This window comes from Rattus norvegicus, chromosome 2 (assembly GCF_036323735.1).
Source record: "Rattus norvegicus strain BN/NHsdMcwi chromosome 2, GRCr8, whole genome shotgun sequence".
NCBI classification, from domain to species: Eukaryota; Metazoa; Chordata; class Mammalia; order Rodentia; family Muridae; genus Rattus; species Rattus norvegicus.
Window position 1 is genome coordinate 229,025,969 of NC_086020.1, and position 16,465 is coordinate 229,042,433.

The 16,465-nt window shown below is 45.3% G+C and overlaps 2 protein-coding genes across 4 annotated transcripts in view; both read left to right on the top strand.

Moving 5' to 3' along the window:
• The first annotated feature begins 495 nt into the window (after positions 1–495).
• On the top strand, positions 496–5,443 carry H2az1 (H2A.Z variant histone 1). Of its 3 annotated transcripts, XM_063282426.1 has the most exons (6): positions 2,483–2,722; positions 3,051–3,274; positions 3,678–3,755; positions 4,044–4,157; positions 4,501–4,630; positions 4,899–5,337. In XM_063282426.1, the coding sequence occupies exons 2-6, from the start codon at positions 3,272–3,274 to the stop codon at positions 4,958–4,960; spliced, it is 387 nt and encodes a 128-aa protein (XP_063138496.1). In that variant the 5' UTR covers positions 2,483–2,722; positions 3,051–3,271; the 3' UTR covers positions 4,961–5,337. The 3 variants fall into 3 exon arrangements, with proteins under 3 accessions (XP_063138495.1, XP_063138496.1, NP_073165.1); NM_022674.2 differs by lacking the exon at positions 2,483–2,722 and having other exon boundaries at positions 3,127–3,274; positions 4,899–5,443; XM_063282425.1 differs by having other exon boundaries at positions 496–3,274; positions 4,501–5,337.
• A 1,003-nt stretch (positions 5,444–6,446) lies between these two features.
• The window catches only part of Dnajb14 (DnaJ heat shock protein family (Hsp40) member B14), a 43,491-nt gene continuing 33,472 nt past the window's right edge, over positions 6,447–16,465 (top strand). The window contains exon 1 of the mRNA NM_001109193.2: positions 6,447–6,610. Within this exon, the coding sequence (NP_001102663.2) occupies positions 6,478–6,610 (133 nt within the window). The 5' untranslated portion in view covers positions 6,447–6,477. The remainder of the gene's footprint in view (positions 6,611–16,465) is intronic.

The window sequence follows — 16,465 nt, forward strand, 5'->3', positions numbered from 1 at the left end:
TCTTTAGTTGTAAGCATGAAGCTGGGAGAGTGCACTGGATAGAGAGGGTGTGAAGCCTTTAACCCCCCAGTCTGCGCTCTGTGTCTGAGCAAGGCTGTGCCACCTGAATCTCCCTGAACTTGGAACTGAGTGTTTGAATGCTCAAGACTATGGGTGACACTTTTTTATTCAACTACATTGTATACTTTGAGTGGCCTTTACATTTCACATTTTCCTATCAAAAGAAACAAGCACGCTAGTCAAGAAAAAACGGATTAGGAATATGTTATTTTGTCTTTCCTTCTGTCTTATCGATTGTTCTATTGCTGAGAAGAGAGAGCAAGACTGAAGCAGTTCTTATAAAAGAAAACAGTTAACTGGGGGCTCGTTTACAGTTGCAGAGGTTTAGTTCCTGATCATGATGGTGGCAGGCAGGCGGGCGGGCAGACAGGCAGGCAGGTATGGGGCTAAGAGCTTACACTATGATCTGCAAGGACACAGGCAGAGAGAGACTGGCTTAACATTTTATTTTAAAGATTTATTTATTATATGTAAGTACACTGTAGCTATCTTGAAACACACCAGAAGAGGGCATCAGATCTCATTACAGATGGTTGTGAGCCACCATGTGGTTGCTGGGATTTGAACTCAGGACCTCTGGAAGAGCAGTCAGTGCTCTTAAACACTGGGCCATCTTTCCAGCCCCGGCTTAAAATTTTTAAACCTTAACGTTATCTCCTGTGGCATGCCTCCTCCAACAAGGCCACACCTCCTAGTCCTTCCCAATAAGTTCTACTCTCTGGGGACCAAGCATTCAAAACTATGAGCCTATAGGGGCTATTCTCTTTCAAATTACCGTGCTTTCCTTACTATCCATATAGAATAGCTGTTTATTGAGCATTTGCTGATTGCCAAGCACACGTCACCATGGACTCTGCATAACTTCTTCCTAAATCTTTTAATAGCTATGCGAGGACAGGTGGGGTGGAGCCTAAGCTTTCAAAGGTTAATAACCTTTTAGAGAAGCATGGTAGTATGTACCTATAAGCTCAGCATATAGAATGCAGAGGCAGGAGGATCACAAGTTTGAACTCAACCTGATCTATAAAGAAAACCCCAGACTAACCTGGGCCACAGAATTAAGATCGTGTTTCAAAGGCAAAAACAAAACAACCAAGGAATGAGCAGAAAGGGGTGAGAACTAGGATCACAGAGAGGAGGAGGCACTGCAGAATTGACCCGTGTTTGCTAGTTTGTTCTCCCTACCACTCTTCAGTGAAGAAAAGTCAACTCTTTAGTTGGATTTCATAAGAGCGAGCTTATGCAGAATTCTCTAGAGAACGGACTAATGTTCTGATAAGAAATCTTATCAGAAGCCAGGGTTAACTGTTCTACTGGGCTTGGCCCTATACCTTTTTTCTCTTTTATAGATAGGGCCTCACTCTGTTGCTCTAGATGTGTGGACCGTGTTGGCCTCGAATTCACAAAGATATGCCTGCCTCTGCCTCTCAAGGGCTGGAATTAAGGATGTGGGCTGCCATGGTCATAGCAGGCCAGTCCTTAAGTTTCTGAAATACAATCAGTGTGTAGTTCAGACTGACATTCTGCTTGCAATTCTTCTGATGCAGCCTACTAGGTACTGGCATTGCAGGGGCTTTAGTTGTTTTTGGCATATGATGACATCATTATAATTATTTAGTTCCAGTAAGCCCTGACATCAAAACTGTTGGGAGTCTCTCCTCTAGCATTAATGTCTTGGAATCAGAGAGGTCCTCGAATTTCCTAAAATCTCCCAAACTTAAGCACACATAACGTGGAGTTTATGCTTCAAAATTCTCTTCATACTAGTATTCAATTATGTAAAAAGTATAACCCAGTGGTGATATAACTGACAGGTACTAGCTGTGCAAGGGTGACTACCTGAGTTCATTCCTGGAACCCTGGAGAGCACTCACTCAAGTTGTCCGATTTCCACAAATATCACAATGACAGGAGCACCTGCGCCCACCCACATGGCCCCACAACAATGTTTAATGGGAAAGTGTTACATTTTAGGCAATGTCAATATGACTGGGAAAGATTCAGATAGTTATGGTCTCCAAGCAGCTAGTGGTATACACACGTGTTGTCGACCTACTAACTGCAAGTCTAAGTGGCTGGCATCAGGAGAGTTCCATGTGTACAGTCTATTTAAGCTCAGCATTTGTAACTGACCACATGAGCCATCTGTAACTGCTTGTGAATCATGTTACAGTTACCCCACTGCCATTTACCAACATTTGTCATGTGGCAGAATGTTTGGTGTAGGAAAGCTGACACATAATAGCTTTGATGTTTCAATAAGTCAACTTTAGACACTAGGCTGTAGGTGTGTCCCATTGGTACGGAGTCTCCGCAAAAAAACATGGCTGATGACTTCATTATAAAAACCTTTCATCCCAAGTTTCCTGTGTGTAGGTAGAATTATTTGTTATCTCCAAGGTAACTTGGCCCCACTGTTGTTATGAGACAGGATGAGGGGATAAGGGGTCAAAAGAGGTGAGGACAGAAGTGGAAGAAGGTGAAAAACAACCGGGGGGGTGGGGTAGGTGACACTTTATCAGGGAAGTGGTTCACCAAGTAGAGGCTGAGCTGAGCTCTTCTTACTGGACGCCATCGAGCCACCTGTCAGAAAGGAGGAGTCTGAAGGAAACTGAGATCTGGAAACTGAGATCTGCAAATACGAAAGAACAGGCCAAAAACTGTGAGGCCCCAGTTGTCCGCGAGGGGCCAGGCTAGACCTAGAGGGAAGCTCACGTGGTCTCCGGAGCACCGCGGGGGAGGGGGGCGGCTGCAGCGGGGAGGACACCAGCGCGCGCTCCTCCCCAGCCTTTCAGCTCCTCCCTCCGGGCACGTGACGCCACCGTCCACTCTCGGTGGCACAGCGCTCTGTTGCTGCCCTCCCGCCGCGGCGCCCTTCTTCTCCCGGTCCCGTCCCGCCGCCTCCCCCACTCTTCCCACACGCGCCAATCACCGCTCGAGCTCGCGAGCGCCCGCCCCACCACTCTACTTCTCGCTCTCCCATTGGCTAGAACCTCAAGGACGTGTCCCGAGGGCGGGCGGCAACCATTGGTGGGCCGAACCAGCCGAGTTCCCGGATGAGGGAACATTCTGCAGTATAAAGGGCGCGAGGAAGGCGGGAGAAGGCGCAGTTTGAATCGCGGTACGCCGGAGGAGTGGGCGCCGGGATCTCGCTGAGCGTCCCCCTGGCCTCGTCTCTTCCTCGCTTGTCCGAGCTTCAGCACAGTCCGAGATGGTAACGTGAGAGTGACGGCGGGCGGCTGCGGGCTGCAGGCTTCGAGCGGGTGGGGCCGCCGTCTCCTGTGCTTGGAGAGGCGGCGGCGAGTGGGAGCGTGCGGAGACGGGGTCGGGACGAGCGGAGGGAGGTGTTTTGTGAGCCCGGAGCTCCGGGCGGGAGGCGACGGTTGGGTGGCGCGCACGGCGCAGCCGGGAACCGGTGCGAGGGCGCGCAGCCGCGGCGGGCTCGCGGCAGGGGTCGGCGGGGGAGAGGGCGGGGGCGAGCGGCGGCCCGGGGACCCCGGCGGGCCGCGAGCGCGCGCTCGCCTCCTGGACGCGCTGCGGTGGGGGAGGGGCGCGCCGCCTTGGTAATTCTATCTTCTCCGTCCCTCCCGGGCTCGCGGGCGTCGGCGGCGCCGCAGGCTGGCGGTAAGGCTGGAAAGGACTCCGGAAAGGCCAAGACAAAGGCGGTTTCCCGCTCCCAGCGAGCGGGCTTGCAGGTGGGTAGCTGCTGCCGCAGTCGGGTGACCGGGCCTTTATGTTTGCACCCCCTTGCTTGTTTGTCGGCACCCTGCATGGGTGTTCCATCTTTGCATGAGTGATGTGTCGCGACTTGGCCTACGGAGACTGTGAATACTGGGGTTGGGGGGGTCGTCGATCACATGTGTTACTGCCAGGGCGCGTTGGTGCACCACCGCCGTGCTAGGCTTTGGCGCGCACATCATCTTTCTATCTTTGAATCTCCTATCTTTGTGCATTTTTTTTTGTTTGTGTGCATAAAAATCAAGTTCCCTGTGGGCCGTATTCATCGACACCTGAAATCTAGGACAACAAGCCACGGACGTGTGGGCGCGACCGCAGCTGTGTACAGCGCAGCCATCCTGGAGTACCTCACCGCAGAGGTAAGCGGGAGTACGCCTGTGATCTGGAAAAGCTTTGGGGGGCGGGGGAAAGTGGCGAGAGGGAAGGAGGAAAGTGATGCAAGAAAACTCCCAGGCCCTGAGCGCGGCGCGCAGACCTAGGGATCGCTAGAGGGAGCTAGTGTTCAGCCAAGTTTGCTGCTCTTGCAAATGCAATTGCGTGCCCCTTCAATCTTTTTTTTTTTTTCATAATTCTGCATAATTTTGTCATTCAGGTAGTGAGGGGTGACAGCAGTTGGTAGATAAACACCGTTGAGGTTTGTTCTGCTTTGCAGATGTTGGAAGTAAGTTGGAATACTGATCATCAGATTTTTTTGCCTTTTAGGTACTTGAGTTGGCAGGAAATGCATCAAAAGACTTGAAGGTAAAGCGTATTACCCCTCGTCACTTGCAACTTGCTATCCGCGGAGATGAAGAGTTGGACTCTCTGATCAAGGCTACGATTGCTGGTGGTGGTATGTCATCCCTAAACTCACTACATTCTATTTTGCAAGAAAATTCATATTTCCCTTGCTTCCAGGAGAGAATATTTTGGGACAGGGCGGTTTTACGAAATGTGATTTACACTTAGATTTTCATTTTCCTTTACATCCCTCGGGTTTTCACTTGTTTTATGTTTTCAGAAGACTGACTTTGAATTATAGAGTTACCTGCTTTTATTTCATGGACTGTTTATACGAATGTTTATACAAAAGGTAGAACTAATCCTTGTCCTTCTCCTAGGTGTCATCCCACACATCCACAAATCACTGATTGGGAAGAAAGGACAACAGAAGACTGTCTAAGGATGCCTGGATTCCTTACTATCTCAGGACTCTAAATACTCTTAACAGCTGTCCAGTGTTGGTGATTCCAGTGGACTGTATCTCTGTGAAAAACACAATTTTGCCTTTTTGTAATTCTATTTGAGCAAGTTGGAGGCTTAATTAGCCTTCCAACCAACCAAATTTCTGCATTCGAGTCTTAACCATATTTAAGTGTTACTGTGGCTTCAAAGAAGCTATTGAATCTGAAGTGGTGGGTTTTGATTGAGTTGACTGTTTTTAAAAAACTGTTTGGATTTTAATTGTGATGCAGAAGTTATAGTAACAAACATTTGGTTTTGTACAGACATTATTTCCACTCTGGTGGATAAGCTCAATAAAGGTCAGATCCCAAACTAGTTTTAAACTTGCTTAATAATTGGGACTTATCTCTTCCATCTCCCTCAGCAACAAGTACACTCTTTGCTTACTAATTAAACAGTGTATCTGTAGATCAAGTCATAAGCCGGTGGTTTTTTGTTTTGTTTCTTTGTATCATATGATGAACTGTTAGGACCTTAACACTTGGAGGTGGTGTGGTGTTTGTCCTTTGGACAGTTAACAGTTATGTGGAAGGACCATACCCTGAGGTGGGACAGCAGCTGGTCAGGTACAGAGACCCTCAGGATAAAACAGAACTACTTCCAACAAATGAACTTTGGATATAGAAGATAATTTGCTTTTAATGACCAGACAGGTGTGAAATGCTAGTCACTGGGAATACACCACTTTCATAGACTATGGTAACATGAACCACTGGATTTTGATACATGCCTGGCATGTTCTTTGACCCCTTCCCCCTCAGTGAGCCTGAATAAGACGTGCATCATACTTCCTGAAGCAAAATAAACACACCAGAAGGTGCTAAGCAACCTCTGTAGGTGAAAAAGCATCCTGCATTAAAGCCTTAGAGCTGATTTAACTGATCAAAAGCTGCATTATACCCACCGGGGAGCAGGAGAGGTGTGGATCAGAGGGCAGGGAAGCTCGGTGGGTTGGGCGATCCAGAACTCCAGCTCTTAAACTCAGGAAGCGCCTATAAGGACCCATGCTGCGATTTCCCCTAACGGAGGCCTAGGGCTTCCCAGGACCCCTGATCCCGGAGGCAGGGCCACTGGTCCTTGTGAATCTGGTCCTGAGGGTCCCTGTCCCCGCCCCGGTGGCGCGGAAGGCAGGCTCGAGGCCGCGCTTGAGTTTAGGGGCCCCGGTGTCTGTGCTCCGAAAGCCTGCGGCCTTCCCGCCCTCCTCCGGGGTTACCGCGTCGGCTGTACCGTCGCCCAGGCCCGGGAGGGACGCGGCTGGCGCCGCTGCGGCCGCGGGGGGCGGGGAGGCGGCCGTGAGGAGGCGGAGCTGCGAGGCCGCCCGTCGCCCGGCCGCCGCCGCGGTGCCCGCTCCTCCCCGCGCCGTGCTGCGCCGTGCCCCGCCCGGCCGCCTCGCCTCCTCCACGGCGGGCCCCCCTCGCAACTGCGCGGCCGCGGACACCGAGGCAGGCGCGAGCCATGGAGGGCAACCGCGACGAGGCGGAGAAATGCGTGCAGATCGCTCGCGAGGCCCTGAGCGCCGGCAACCGCGACAAGGCCCAGCGCTTCCTGCAGAAGGCCGAGAAGCTGTACCCGCTGCCGGCCGCGCGCGGTGAGCCCCGGCCCCCGCCGTGACCCCGGCCCCCGCGCCCTGCGCCCCGCCGGCTGCGGCCGCTCCAGCGTTCGGGGACACAGGCGGGGCGCTGTGGGGTGCTGGGTGACGGGTCCCCTCCCCAGATCAGCCTAGGCCCCTATGAAGTGACAGGAGCGGGGACTCCAGTGTCTTATCAGGCTTCACCATCCCTGGGCTCTGGATGTGGCTGTTCTTAAGCAAGTATCTTCGAATACCTTAGATGACACTGCTTTTCCCAGGGAGAGGGAGAGAGCCCTTACAAAACAGATCCACTTTCGAAAGGGATGGCGAAGTTATTGATGATTCCTAAATAAGTGTCTGGTTTGATATGGCACCATGAGTACCCGCAAGTTCGGTACATCGCTGTAGAGTAGGCTGTGGACTTAGCCTACTTTAATCCACCTTATTCATTGTCTAACTTCACAGTCAGCACAATACTCAAAAAGCGCCAAGAGTTGTGCCTAGTAATGTATATGCCCCTCAGCCCTCAGAAGAGTGCCGTATTATTTGACCATGTGCACAAACTTTTGGCGAATGAATGAATGAATGAATGAACATACCTTGCCCAAGGTCGTACAGTAATTGGCAAAGTCATAATAGTCGCTGAGTTTTAATCTCTCCAAGGCCTTCGCTACCTTTTTGTTGTTGTTTTGTTTTGTTTTGTTTTTTCGTGCCCATGGGATGACATCTTACTGTGGTTTAAAGTATGTCTAGCTTAAGAGAATTAGGAGGCAACTTAAGCAGGGCCCCTGCTTGACTTTATTGTTTTCTGAATGACTTTTACATTGTTGAAGCCTTTTATCTCCGCTGCTTTTCACTTCATCTTTTTATTGGCATTAGGAGGGGACAGGAAAAGGTAATGAAGGAAAAGTTAATTGTAAAAAGCGTGACATAGAATGTACCATTTTAATCGTTTTTAGGTGTACGGTTTACTAGTGTTACGTACGTAGGTCTGTAGTTTTTGTCTTTTTATCTTACGCCCTCAAAACTGTACCGGGTAAGCAGCCTCTTTACTCCTCCTGTCTCCTGGCAGCCCCCTTGCTAATGTCCATTTTCATGGATTAGACTAATTAGGGACCCGATATACGTGAAATCTTACAGAATTTGACTTTGCATGCCTGCCGTACTCGCTAACTTCAGATTTCATCCATAGTGCAACACGCGGCAGATTTCCTTTTTTAAAAATGCTGAATAGTATTCCATTATTTATACACACGTGTGCACGTACACATTCAAACTTCACTTTTTCTTGGGGTGGGGGGATTTATTGCGTGTGTGCACATGCGTGTGCTATAAAAACGTGTGCGGAGGGAAAGGTCTCTCCCTACACAGTGTAGAGATTTAGCACAAGTCTGCGCTTTCTCACCAGCCGTCACAAAGTCTTATTTAGTCCCCTGTCAATGGGTGTTTGGGTTGCCTCCACCTCTTTTGTTTTGAGTAATGGGCCTATGTGCATGAGTGTCTACCAGCCTGCTTTCAGTTCTGCATATATGCCCAGAAGTGGGATTCCTGGGTCATATGGTTAATTCTAATTTTGATTATTGAGGAACCACCACATTGTTTTTCCAGTGCGGCTATACCCCGTTTTGTACACATGGTTCCAGCTTCCCAGTGTCTGGTACAACGCGGCATCTCCGGTTTTTCTTTGTTGTGATAGTGGCTATTCAGGACAGGTCCGCAGTAGTTTTGATAGCATTTCTCTGATGATTAATGATCTTGGACAGATTTTCATATGTTTATTTGGCTATTTGTATATTCTATGGAGAAAAGTCGTTTTGTTTGCTCAGGTAAAAGTCAATCTGAGCTAGTTCCAGGACAGCCAGAGTTACACAGAGAAACCCCGTCTCGAAAACAAAACAAACAGAAACCCCTAAAACCCAACCAACCAACCAACCAACCAAAAAAAAAAAAAAAAAAAAAAAACCAGACTGTTTTTGTTGATATTGAATTATAGGGGCTCTTTATATATACTGGACATTAAGTCTTTGTCATTTATATTTTACAGATTGCTTATTTGTTCTTATAGGTCATCTTTCCACCCTGGGGACTGTGACACTGGAGGCCTGAGTTTTATGTAGTCAATTTCATTTGTAAATTTTTGCTATGTTGTCTGGGCTTTTGGTGCCTTACTCAAGAAATCGTTAGCAGGAATTATTCTTAGGTCCCTTTTACTATGCAGATATATTTCAATTAGTTGTCATCTGCTCTTGGAGGGACACTTTTACTATTAAAGTAGCAGGTACTCCGGGCAAGGTACCTTGGATTTGAAGACCTGGCTCTTCACCAACTGGTTTCCACCTCAGTGGAGTTAGACAGCCTCTAGTCCTCGCCTTTTTCATTTGTGTGGCAGGGACAGTGCACCGATCCTGGGTGTTCTGAGGACTAAATGAGTTGATATAAAACATCTAATAAATCTTTTCTACTTTACAAGTGTGGTCATCTAAGAATCCTTCAAACATGCCCAAATTCACAGCCAGGCACGCTTCTACCGTGTAAGCAGCTACAGCGAGCCTGTGTAAGGACACTGTCCAGGTGCAATGTAATGATTGCTCTGCAAGTCATGGGTGTAGGGAAGATGAAGGCATGATAGACAGAAAGTCAGGGGCAACGAGATTATAAAGGGGTGATTATCTAATAAAGTGGTATGGTATCCTTGTGAAGTAGTCTAAAAAGTTCAAATATAAACTTTGTCTGCTGTCTCGGTAACCAGCGACAAGATATTTAGCCATTCTGAGCTTTAATTACAAACAAAATAGAAGACATCAGCACGGAGTTGATGTGACCCAAAATAAAGCAGTATGACTCTTGTGTGGAAACCATATTTTACATAGAATAGTCCCAGGAGATGTTTATGGGAATGATTTAAGAATTTGGGAGAGAGGGAAATCTGGGATATTCGTGGAAAGACCCTAATAAAGATTTTGTATAGAGGAAATTGGAGCGTTTGGGTGAGTTGAAGTTTTATTCCTGGATTTGACCTATTCTGGATGAGTACCAAGCTAAAAGCTCAGGAAGTTGACTGGCTAAGCCAGTTCAGGGTCTGCATCTTCATTTCCATTGTCCATTTCCACGGTCGTGATGAGTGGGAAACCACAAGGTCAAATTCCATTTATACGCCAGGATTTTTGTCATCTTAGAACTTTATATAATAAAGTGAGAAGGGAATCTGATAAAACCTTTCAGGGAACTGGCATGCTCTTTTCTTGAAAAAGTTTGATATTGAAATGGAAAGTCTCCCGTGTTTTAGCCGAGACCCTTTGCTGTTAACGAGCAGGAATTTCAGATGGACAGACTCTGAGTTATCTTTGCATGCTTGTTTAATTGATGTGGTTTAGCACTTGGTAGAGGGATACAGTTTCACTGCTGGGAGGCTTTGAGCACATTGTTTTAATTTTTAGATTTTTATAGTAAATCTATAGGGATAGTTTAAAGTGTAGGTTTTTTCTTTTCTATCCTCCTTCTTTCTATCTACTTTTCTTCCCTCCCTCCCTTCTCTCCCTCCCCTCTCCCTCTCCCCCCTCCCCCACTTCCCAGGAGACAGGTCTCACTATGGTGCTCTAGCTGCCTAGAACTCACTCTGTAGACCAGGCTGTCCACTAACTCACCTGCTCTTACCTCTCAGTCTCTAAGCTGCTAAGATTAAAGGCATGTATGCACCACCATGTATGACAAGTGTACTTTTGTTGTTGCCCTTGTTGGTTTGTTTGTTTGTTTGTTTGGAGAAGAGCATATTCTATTCTTTTTAATAACACAGTGGCAATTTGAATCAAATGATGATCTATAACCACAGAAAAGCTCATTCTGCATGCAGCCTGCTTAACCAGAGTTAAAGTACTCCTTTTAGTTTATTCTCATCCATGCAAGAGATGATGATACATGGTTTCTGTCTTTTTTTTTTTGTTCTGTTACTTTGTATTTAATACAAAATAGAAAATTGTTCCTCCCTTTGTCTCACCTAAACTGATAAGAGATTTTAAAATAGCATGTGTATCTGAATCATTATACACCCTATTTCCTTAAAGATCATCCCATTCTTTCCCTAGTTGGCTTAATTAAAATTCAGCGATAAGAACACTTAAAACAATCATTTCCATACCATCCAGTTAAGTGTTAGAAAGTGACTTTGGAATTTCTGTTATTAGTGAGACGACTTCAGATGTTGGCCCTGAAGAGTTTGGGTTTGGACTTAGTACTGTGTGCCTTAGATACCCATTTACACTTGGGAGATGCAGTTTTCTCACTGCAACGAGGCCTTATTTATTCAACAGATGTTTATCAAACACATACTTCTCTGCACCAGGTAGCACAGTGTTTATATTTTTGTTTTATTTTACGTGTTTGGATGCTTTTCCTGAATTCATGTCTGTGCACTGTTCCCTCAGAGATGGGAAGAGAACATTCGATCCCCTTGAACTGAAGTTATAGACAGTTGTGAGCTGAGCCATCTCCCGAGTCCACTGGCAGTGTTTTAGGGATTAAGTGGTAATATGACAAAACCTTTTGTCAGCGCATTTAGTCTAGAGATGAATTAAGCATTTGGTGGGTAAAATGATGATAGTATAATTTCAATAGTTTGATTTCCTTTTCTCTCCCTCCCCCGTTTTTCTCTTTCTTTGTTCTCCCCCACCCATCCCCTCCCTCTCCCCCCTCCTTCTTAGATAGAATCTAGCCTCCAACGCTATAGGTAGCAGAGGATGATCTTTATCTTCTGATCCTCCTGCCTCCACTCTTCCAGTGCTGGGAGGTTATACACGTGATTTACATGGAGCTGGGCAGGGGGGTGGAGGGCGTCAATCTTGACTTCATGCATGTAGGCACATACTCTACCAAATTAGCTATGTTTTTGAGCCTCAGTTTTCTTTTAGATAAACTATGATTTAGTTTTGTGGGTGTCTGTGTGGGAGTACAGGGCAGAAGAGGAGTTACGGATGGTTGTGAGCTGCTGTTGGGTCTTAGGACTCAAACTCAGATTCCCGGGAGGAGCAACCCGTGCTCCTAATTGTTGAGCCATCTTTCCCGCCTTAAATAAAACTTTTATAGGTACATGTAATGTGTTCTATGTTAATAACCTCACAGATAAAGCATGTTTACAATTAACTGGAAAATTTATATAATGATTAGGTCTAAATTTTTTTTTGAAAGACTGTAATGCCTACTAGTGAGAATTGACAAGACAAACTGCATTTTACTTGTGGAAATGATGATTAGAATATGTATTGATTGCTGTAAAAGAAAGTCTGCAGCATGTCAGCAACAGAAGACATTTTATTTGTTTGTTTGCTTGTTTTTTATTGAGATAGGCTCTCACTATAGAGCTCTGGCTGCCCTGAACTCACTGTGTAGATCAGGCTGGCCAGGAGCTGACAGAGATCCTCCTGGTTCTGCTTCAGCTCCAACCCCTGTTATCATCCAGGACTAGATAATAATTAGAAATCATTATCTTCTCATAAATGTAGTAATTGCTAATACAAAGGCTTTCCTAATTCCATTTTAAGATAAGAAAACCGGATTTTGAGTTTCAAAGTAGTAGAATTTGTTTCAGTTTCATTTATTTAATTAAAAAGATTTATCTACTTATTTATGTGTATGTATGCTTGCATTAGTTTATATGTAATTTGTGTATTCTGGGGCCCATGAAGGTCATGTTTCAGATCCCCTGAAACTGGAGTTCTGAGTAGTCTGTACCCATATGGGTGATTGAGGTCCCCCCTCTCCCCCCAGTCCCCGCTCCTATGCTGGTTTTTAACTAAGTAGATCCAAGGAGTAATTCGAGCATGCATACACAGACACACACCAGACACACAGACAGACACACACACAGACAGACAGACACACACAGACACACAGAGACAAACACACACAGACACAGACAGACACACACACAGAGGCAGACAAACACACACACACACACACACACTGCCATCCTGCTATTGTTAGGTAGAGATCAAGCCCCTGAGCATGGAATCGTAGAAAATTTTTAAAATTTTTCATTCATCAGTGTAACTACTGAAGAATCTGCAGCAGCCACAGAAGCCAGTTTCATTTAGCACTGTCCTATGTCCAGCTGTTGCTGCAGGTGTCTAGCACCAGGAATGATGTTTCAGCTAAGAACGAGACAACCTTTTTATTAGTCATGGTTCTTTAGAGTCACAGAACTCATGGAATGGATCTCTCTCTCATATATATAATCATATATTTTATCTGTGGATAAAAAAGTCCAAGAATCTAATAGCTGCTCAGTCCCATGAGGCTGGACGTCTCGGCCAGTCTTCTGTATAAGCTGGAATCCTGAAGAAGTAGGCTCCAGTGCCAGTCAGGAATAGACGTGCTGGCAGAGCGAGGGCACACCGCCAAGGAGTAAGAGAATGGCTCCTTCCTTTATAGTCTTATATGATAGTATGCTTCCAGCAGAAGGGATATGGGCCAGGTTAACGGCTTGTGTCATCCCACCTCAAGATCCGATCAAAAGCTTGTGTCTCGAGATCACTCCATTTCTGGACTGTAGTTCATTCTAGATGTAGTCAGGTTGATGACTGAGAAGAGTTACCACAGCCTTCCACTCCATTCATCGAACTTTTGTGGCCGCGTGTTAATATCCAACAAGACCGTTTCTCTGGCTCCACGGCCCTTTTCTTCATTTTTTAGTTGAAACACTTCTGTAAGGAGGCACTCAGTTCATGTCGGAAGTGCAGCTTGGTTGTTTTTATCTGGTTTTGGTGGTGGTAGTGGTGGTTTTCCTTTTTTGCTTTTTTGAGACAGGGTCTTAACATGTAGCCGTGGCTGTCCTGCAACTCGACAGGGAAACCAGTCTGACCTTGAACTCCCAAAGATGTGCCTGCCTCTGCCTACCAAGTGCTGGGATTAAGGTGTACATCACCTCACCTGGCTACCTTGATCTGTTTTCAAGCACAGGCACTGGGTCTCCTTCTCTCCAGGCAGCTGCCTCTTATTCTTGATGTCGTTGGTCAGTGGGGATTCTTTTATATTAAGCAAAGCTCCTGGCTCCTACACGTGTCTTTTTAGCTGGCTTTAGTCATGTAGCTCTTTGGTATAACCGGGTTTCAGCTTCCTCTGTACATTTCCCGTGCTAGATCTGGAATAGCCCTATGTCTTATAGCCTTGGTTTCTGTTAGGAAAAAAAAAATCATGTTTCAGCGTCACAGTCCAGGTACGAGGGACACTGCGACCCAGGTTGTTCATTGTTTGGAGTTCTGTTCAAAGCATAGCATTGGGAAATGCATGGTAGGTTGTGGGGATGTTTATACATATACATGTCTGTCTGTTTTGTTTTTGTTTGTTTGTTTGTTTTTTGAGGCTGGCTGGCCTGTAACTCCAGAGATCTGCCTACCTGTCTAGTAAGCGCTAGAATTAAAGATGTGCACGGCCCTGCCTAGCTAATTTTAAAGGTAGTCAGTCAGCTTTGGAGTGTATATCATTCCTTCCAATTCAAGATAAGCTTTCAGAGTTCTTTGCTTACACATTTTTAGCCTATATTTCTGTCTTCTTCAGCTCTAGTCCTGGTTCTGGAAACCCCATGGCATCATAGGTTACACCTGGATTACTTTCTTATTTCATGCTTTATCATGTACATGATAGTTGCAGAAGAATGTAGTCAGTACTAACCTGCCAGAATAATTATCAAAAGCAGTTGAAACCTTTTAATGCTCTTTTCTCCCTGTTTACACGTTTTAATTATTTACAAAGCTGCACCCGTGCTTGGGCAAATACACTCTGGTGTTCTCACAATGGAGAGACCGCTTAGTAGCATTATAGGACCTATCCCTGTAGTCAGGGAATGAATGGTAACCATAAAGTAAAGCTCTCCTGAATAATATGTACTTCACAAATGGTTAAATTGGGCTTTGGGCTATTATGAAAGTCATCCTGTGTCTATTTCCCCTGAACTGATTAGAGTTGTTGTAGATAGGCTGCCCCATTGCTGAATAATTCTGGTTATGTTTAATAAGATAAGGACATCTGTATACAACCACATTATAATAATCACATTTAGGCCATTAGTTCATACATTCATTTAAGTTCTGTAAGTGGATTCTATTGTATCCTTTATGATTAAAATAAAAGGACATGTGCTTTGTTTTTCTTTTGCTTTTTTAACTGGAAAATACATAGATAAACTTACATTTGTGTATGTTGTTTGTGTTGGCATTCCATTGTATTTAATGACTATATTACTTTTATATATTTTCTGGTATCTTTTCAGTCCAGTGCAACATTGTTCTTTTTTATCTTAGTTACTGTTCTATTGCTGTGAAAAGATACTATGGTCATGGCAACTCTTACAAGAGAGAGCATTTAATTGGGGAGTTGCTTACATTACAGTTTCAGAGGAGTAGCCCATTGTCATGACAAGGAGCATGGAGGCAGATGTGGCAAGCAGAGTGCTGGAGATGTAACTGAGAGCTACATACTGGTAGAGAGAAAGACAATGAGCTTCGCATGGATTTTTCAATCATTAAAGCCCACCCACCCCCAGTGACACACTTCTTCCAACAAGACCACATCAGTCCTAATCCTTTCAAATGGTGCCACTCCCTAGTGTTGAGCCATTAGTAATGATGAACCTATGGAGGCCATTCTTACTCAGACCACCACATCCACATCCTTATTTCCACATCTCCTCTGCTAGTGACTGAATGAGAAGTGTAGCTCCCACTTTTTGTTTTTGTGTGTTCTAAGCCAACTCCTTGATCCCATAGATGCAAGCTATACCCTTCTCAGCCATTTGTTTGTCAGTGGCTGCCAGTTTGATCCCCAAAATGTTTCTTGTCCCAAGCCAGTAGGCCTTGCCAACTTTAGCTGACAAAAGCTATAGGAGGAACGATTAATCCTGTAACTTTCTAGCCCACTATTTAAAGAATAGTTGAAGAGGATTTATACCCGAAGACAATTTACTTGTGACTTTACTGTTGAAGTTTGGTGGCTGTATTGAGTTACTGTACATGTCACTGAGGTAAATACCTAACAAAAACAATTTAAGGAAGGGGGTTTATCTTAGCTCACGGGTCTGTGGGAAAGTGCCCCGTAGCAGGGAAGTCATGGGAGCAGGGGCTTGACCTTGCTCAGTCACATGCACCTGCCATCAGGAAGCAGAGAGAGATGAACGCTCACGGTCAGCTGGCTTTCACCTTTTTATGGAGTGCAGGGCCCGAGCCCATGAAATGGTGCTGGCCATAGGTAGAGTGGCTTTGCCTGCCCCAGTTGAGCTCATCTGGAAAATCTCTCCAGAGCTTGTTTGTCAGTTATCCTAGATCCTGTCAGGAAAATAGTTGGGGCTCACCATGTCAGTGACTAATTAGCTCACACTCCCTTGCCTTGGGTATGCAAGTATGCCAGGGTCTTATGCATGGGACAACGATGGTCAAAGTCTGAGGACAGTCTAACTTTTCTCTATATAAGTCATTTGATTTTCTGGGTTTTGTTTTTGTGTAGATGCTCAGCCAACTTTACTTGAGTATCTCAGGTGTCATTTACTTTAGGATTTCTCATATTTTACTATGTCATTTAGTTTTTTTGTTTATATGTCAGAAATCTCCTAATTATAGTTTGTTTTATTTCTCATAGTTTTCTTTGAGCTTTCTATTTTCCATGTGTTGTCTTTTCTTTATATTCAGTATTTACCACTTCCTTTAATGTTTTTCTATTCTTCACTTTTAAAATTTCTAACCTTCATATATGCTATTTCTCTGTAGTACTTGTTGAACTGTTACATAACTTTGCTTTGTCTAGCTTAGCTTTTTTTTTTTTTTAAAGAAAGGGTTGAAGTTCAAGCTGGCCTTGAACTTGAGATCCTCCTGTTTTAGCTTTCCAAGTTCT

What these genes read in the sequence shown, in the direction of transcription:
- H2az1 (XM_063282425.1), top strand. An exon ending in CCCAGCGAGCGGGCTTGCAG is followed by an intron (nt 3,756 to 4,043) that starts GTGGGTAGCTGC and finishes ATAAAAATCAAG; the next exon opens with TTCCCTGTGGGCCGTATTCA. An exon ending in TGGAGTACCTCACCGCAGAG is followed by an intron (nt 4,158 to 4,500) that starts GTAAGCGGGAGT and finishes TTTGCCTTTTAG; the next exon opens with GTACTTGAGTTGGCAGGAAA.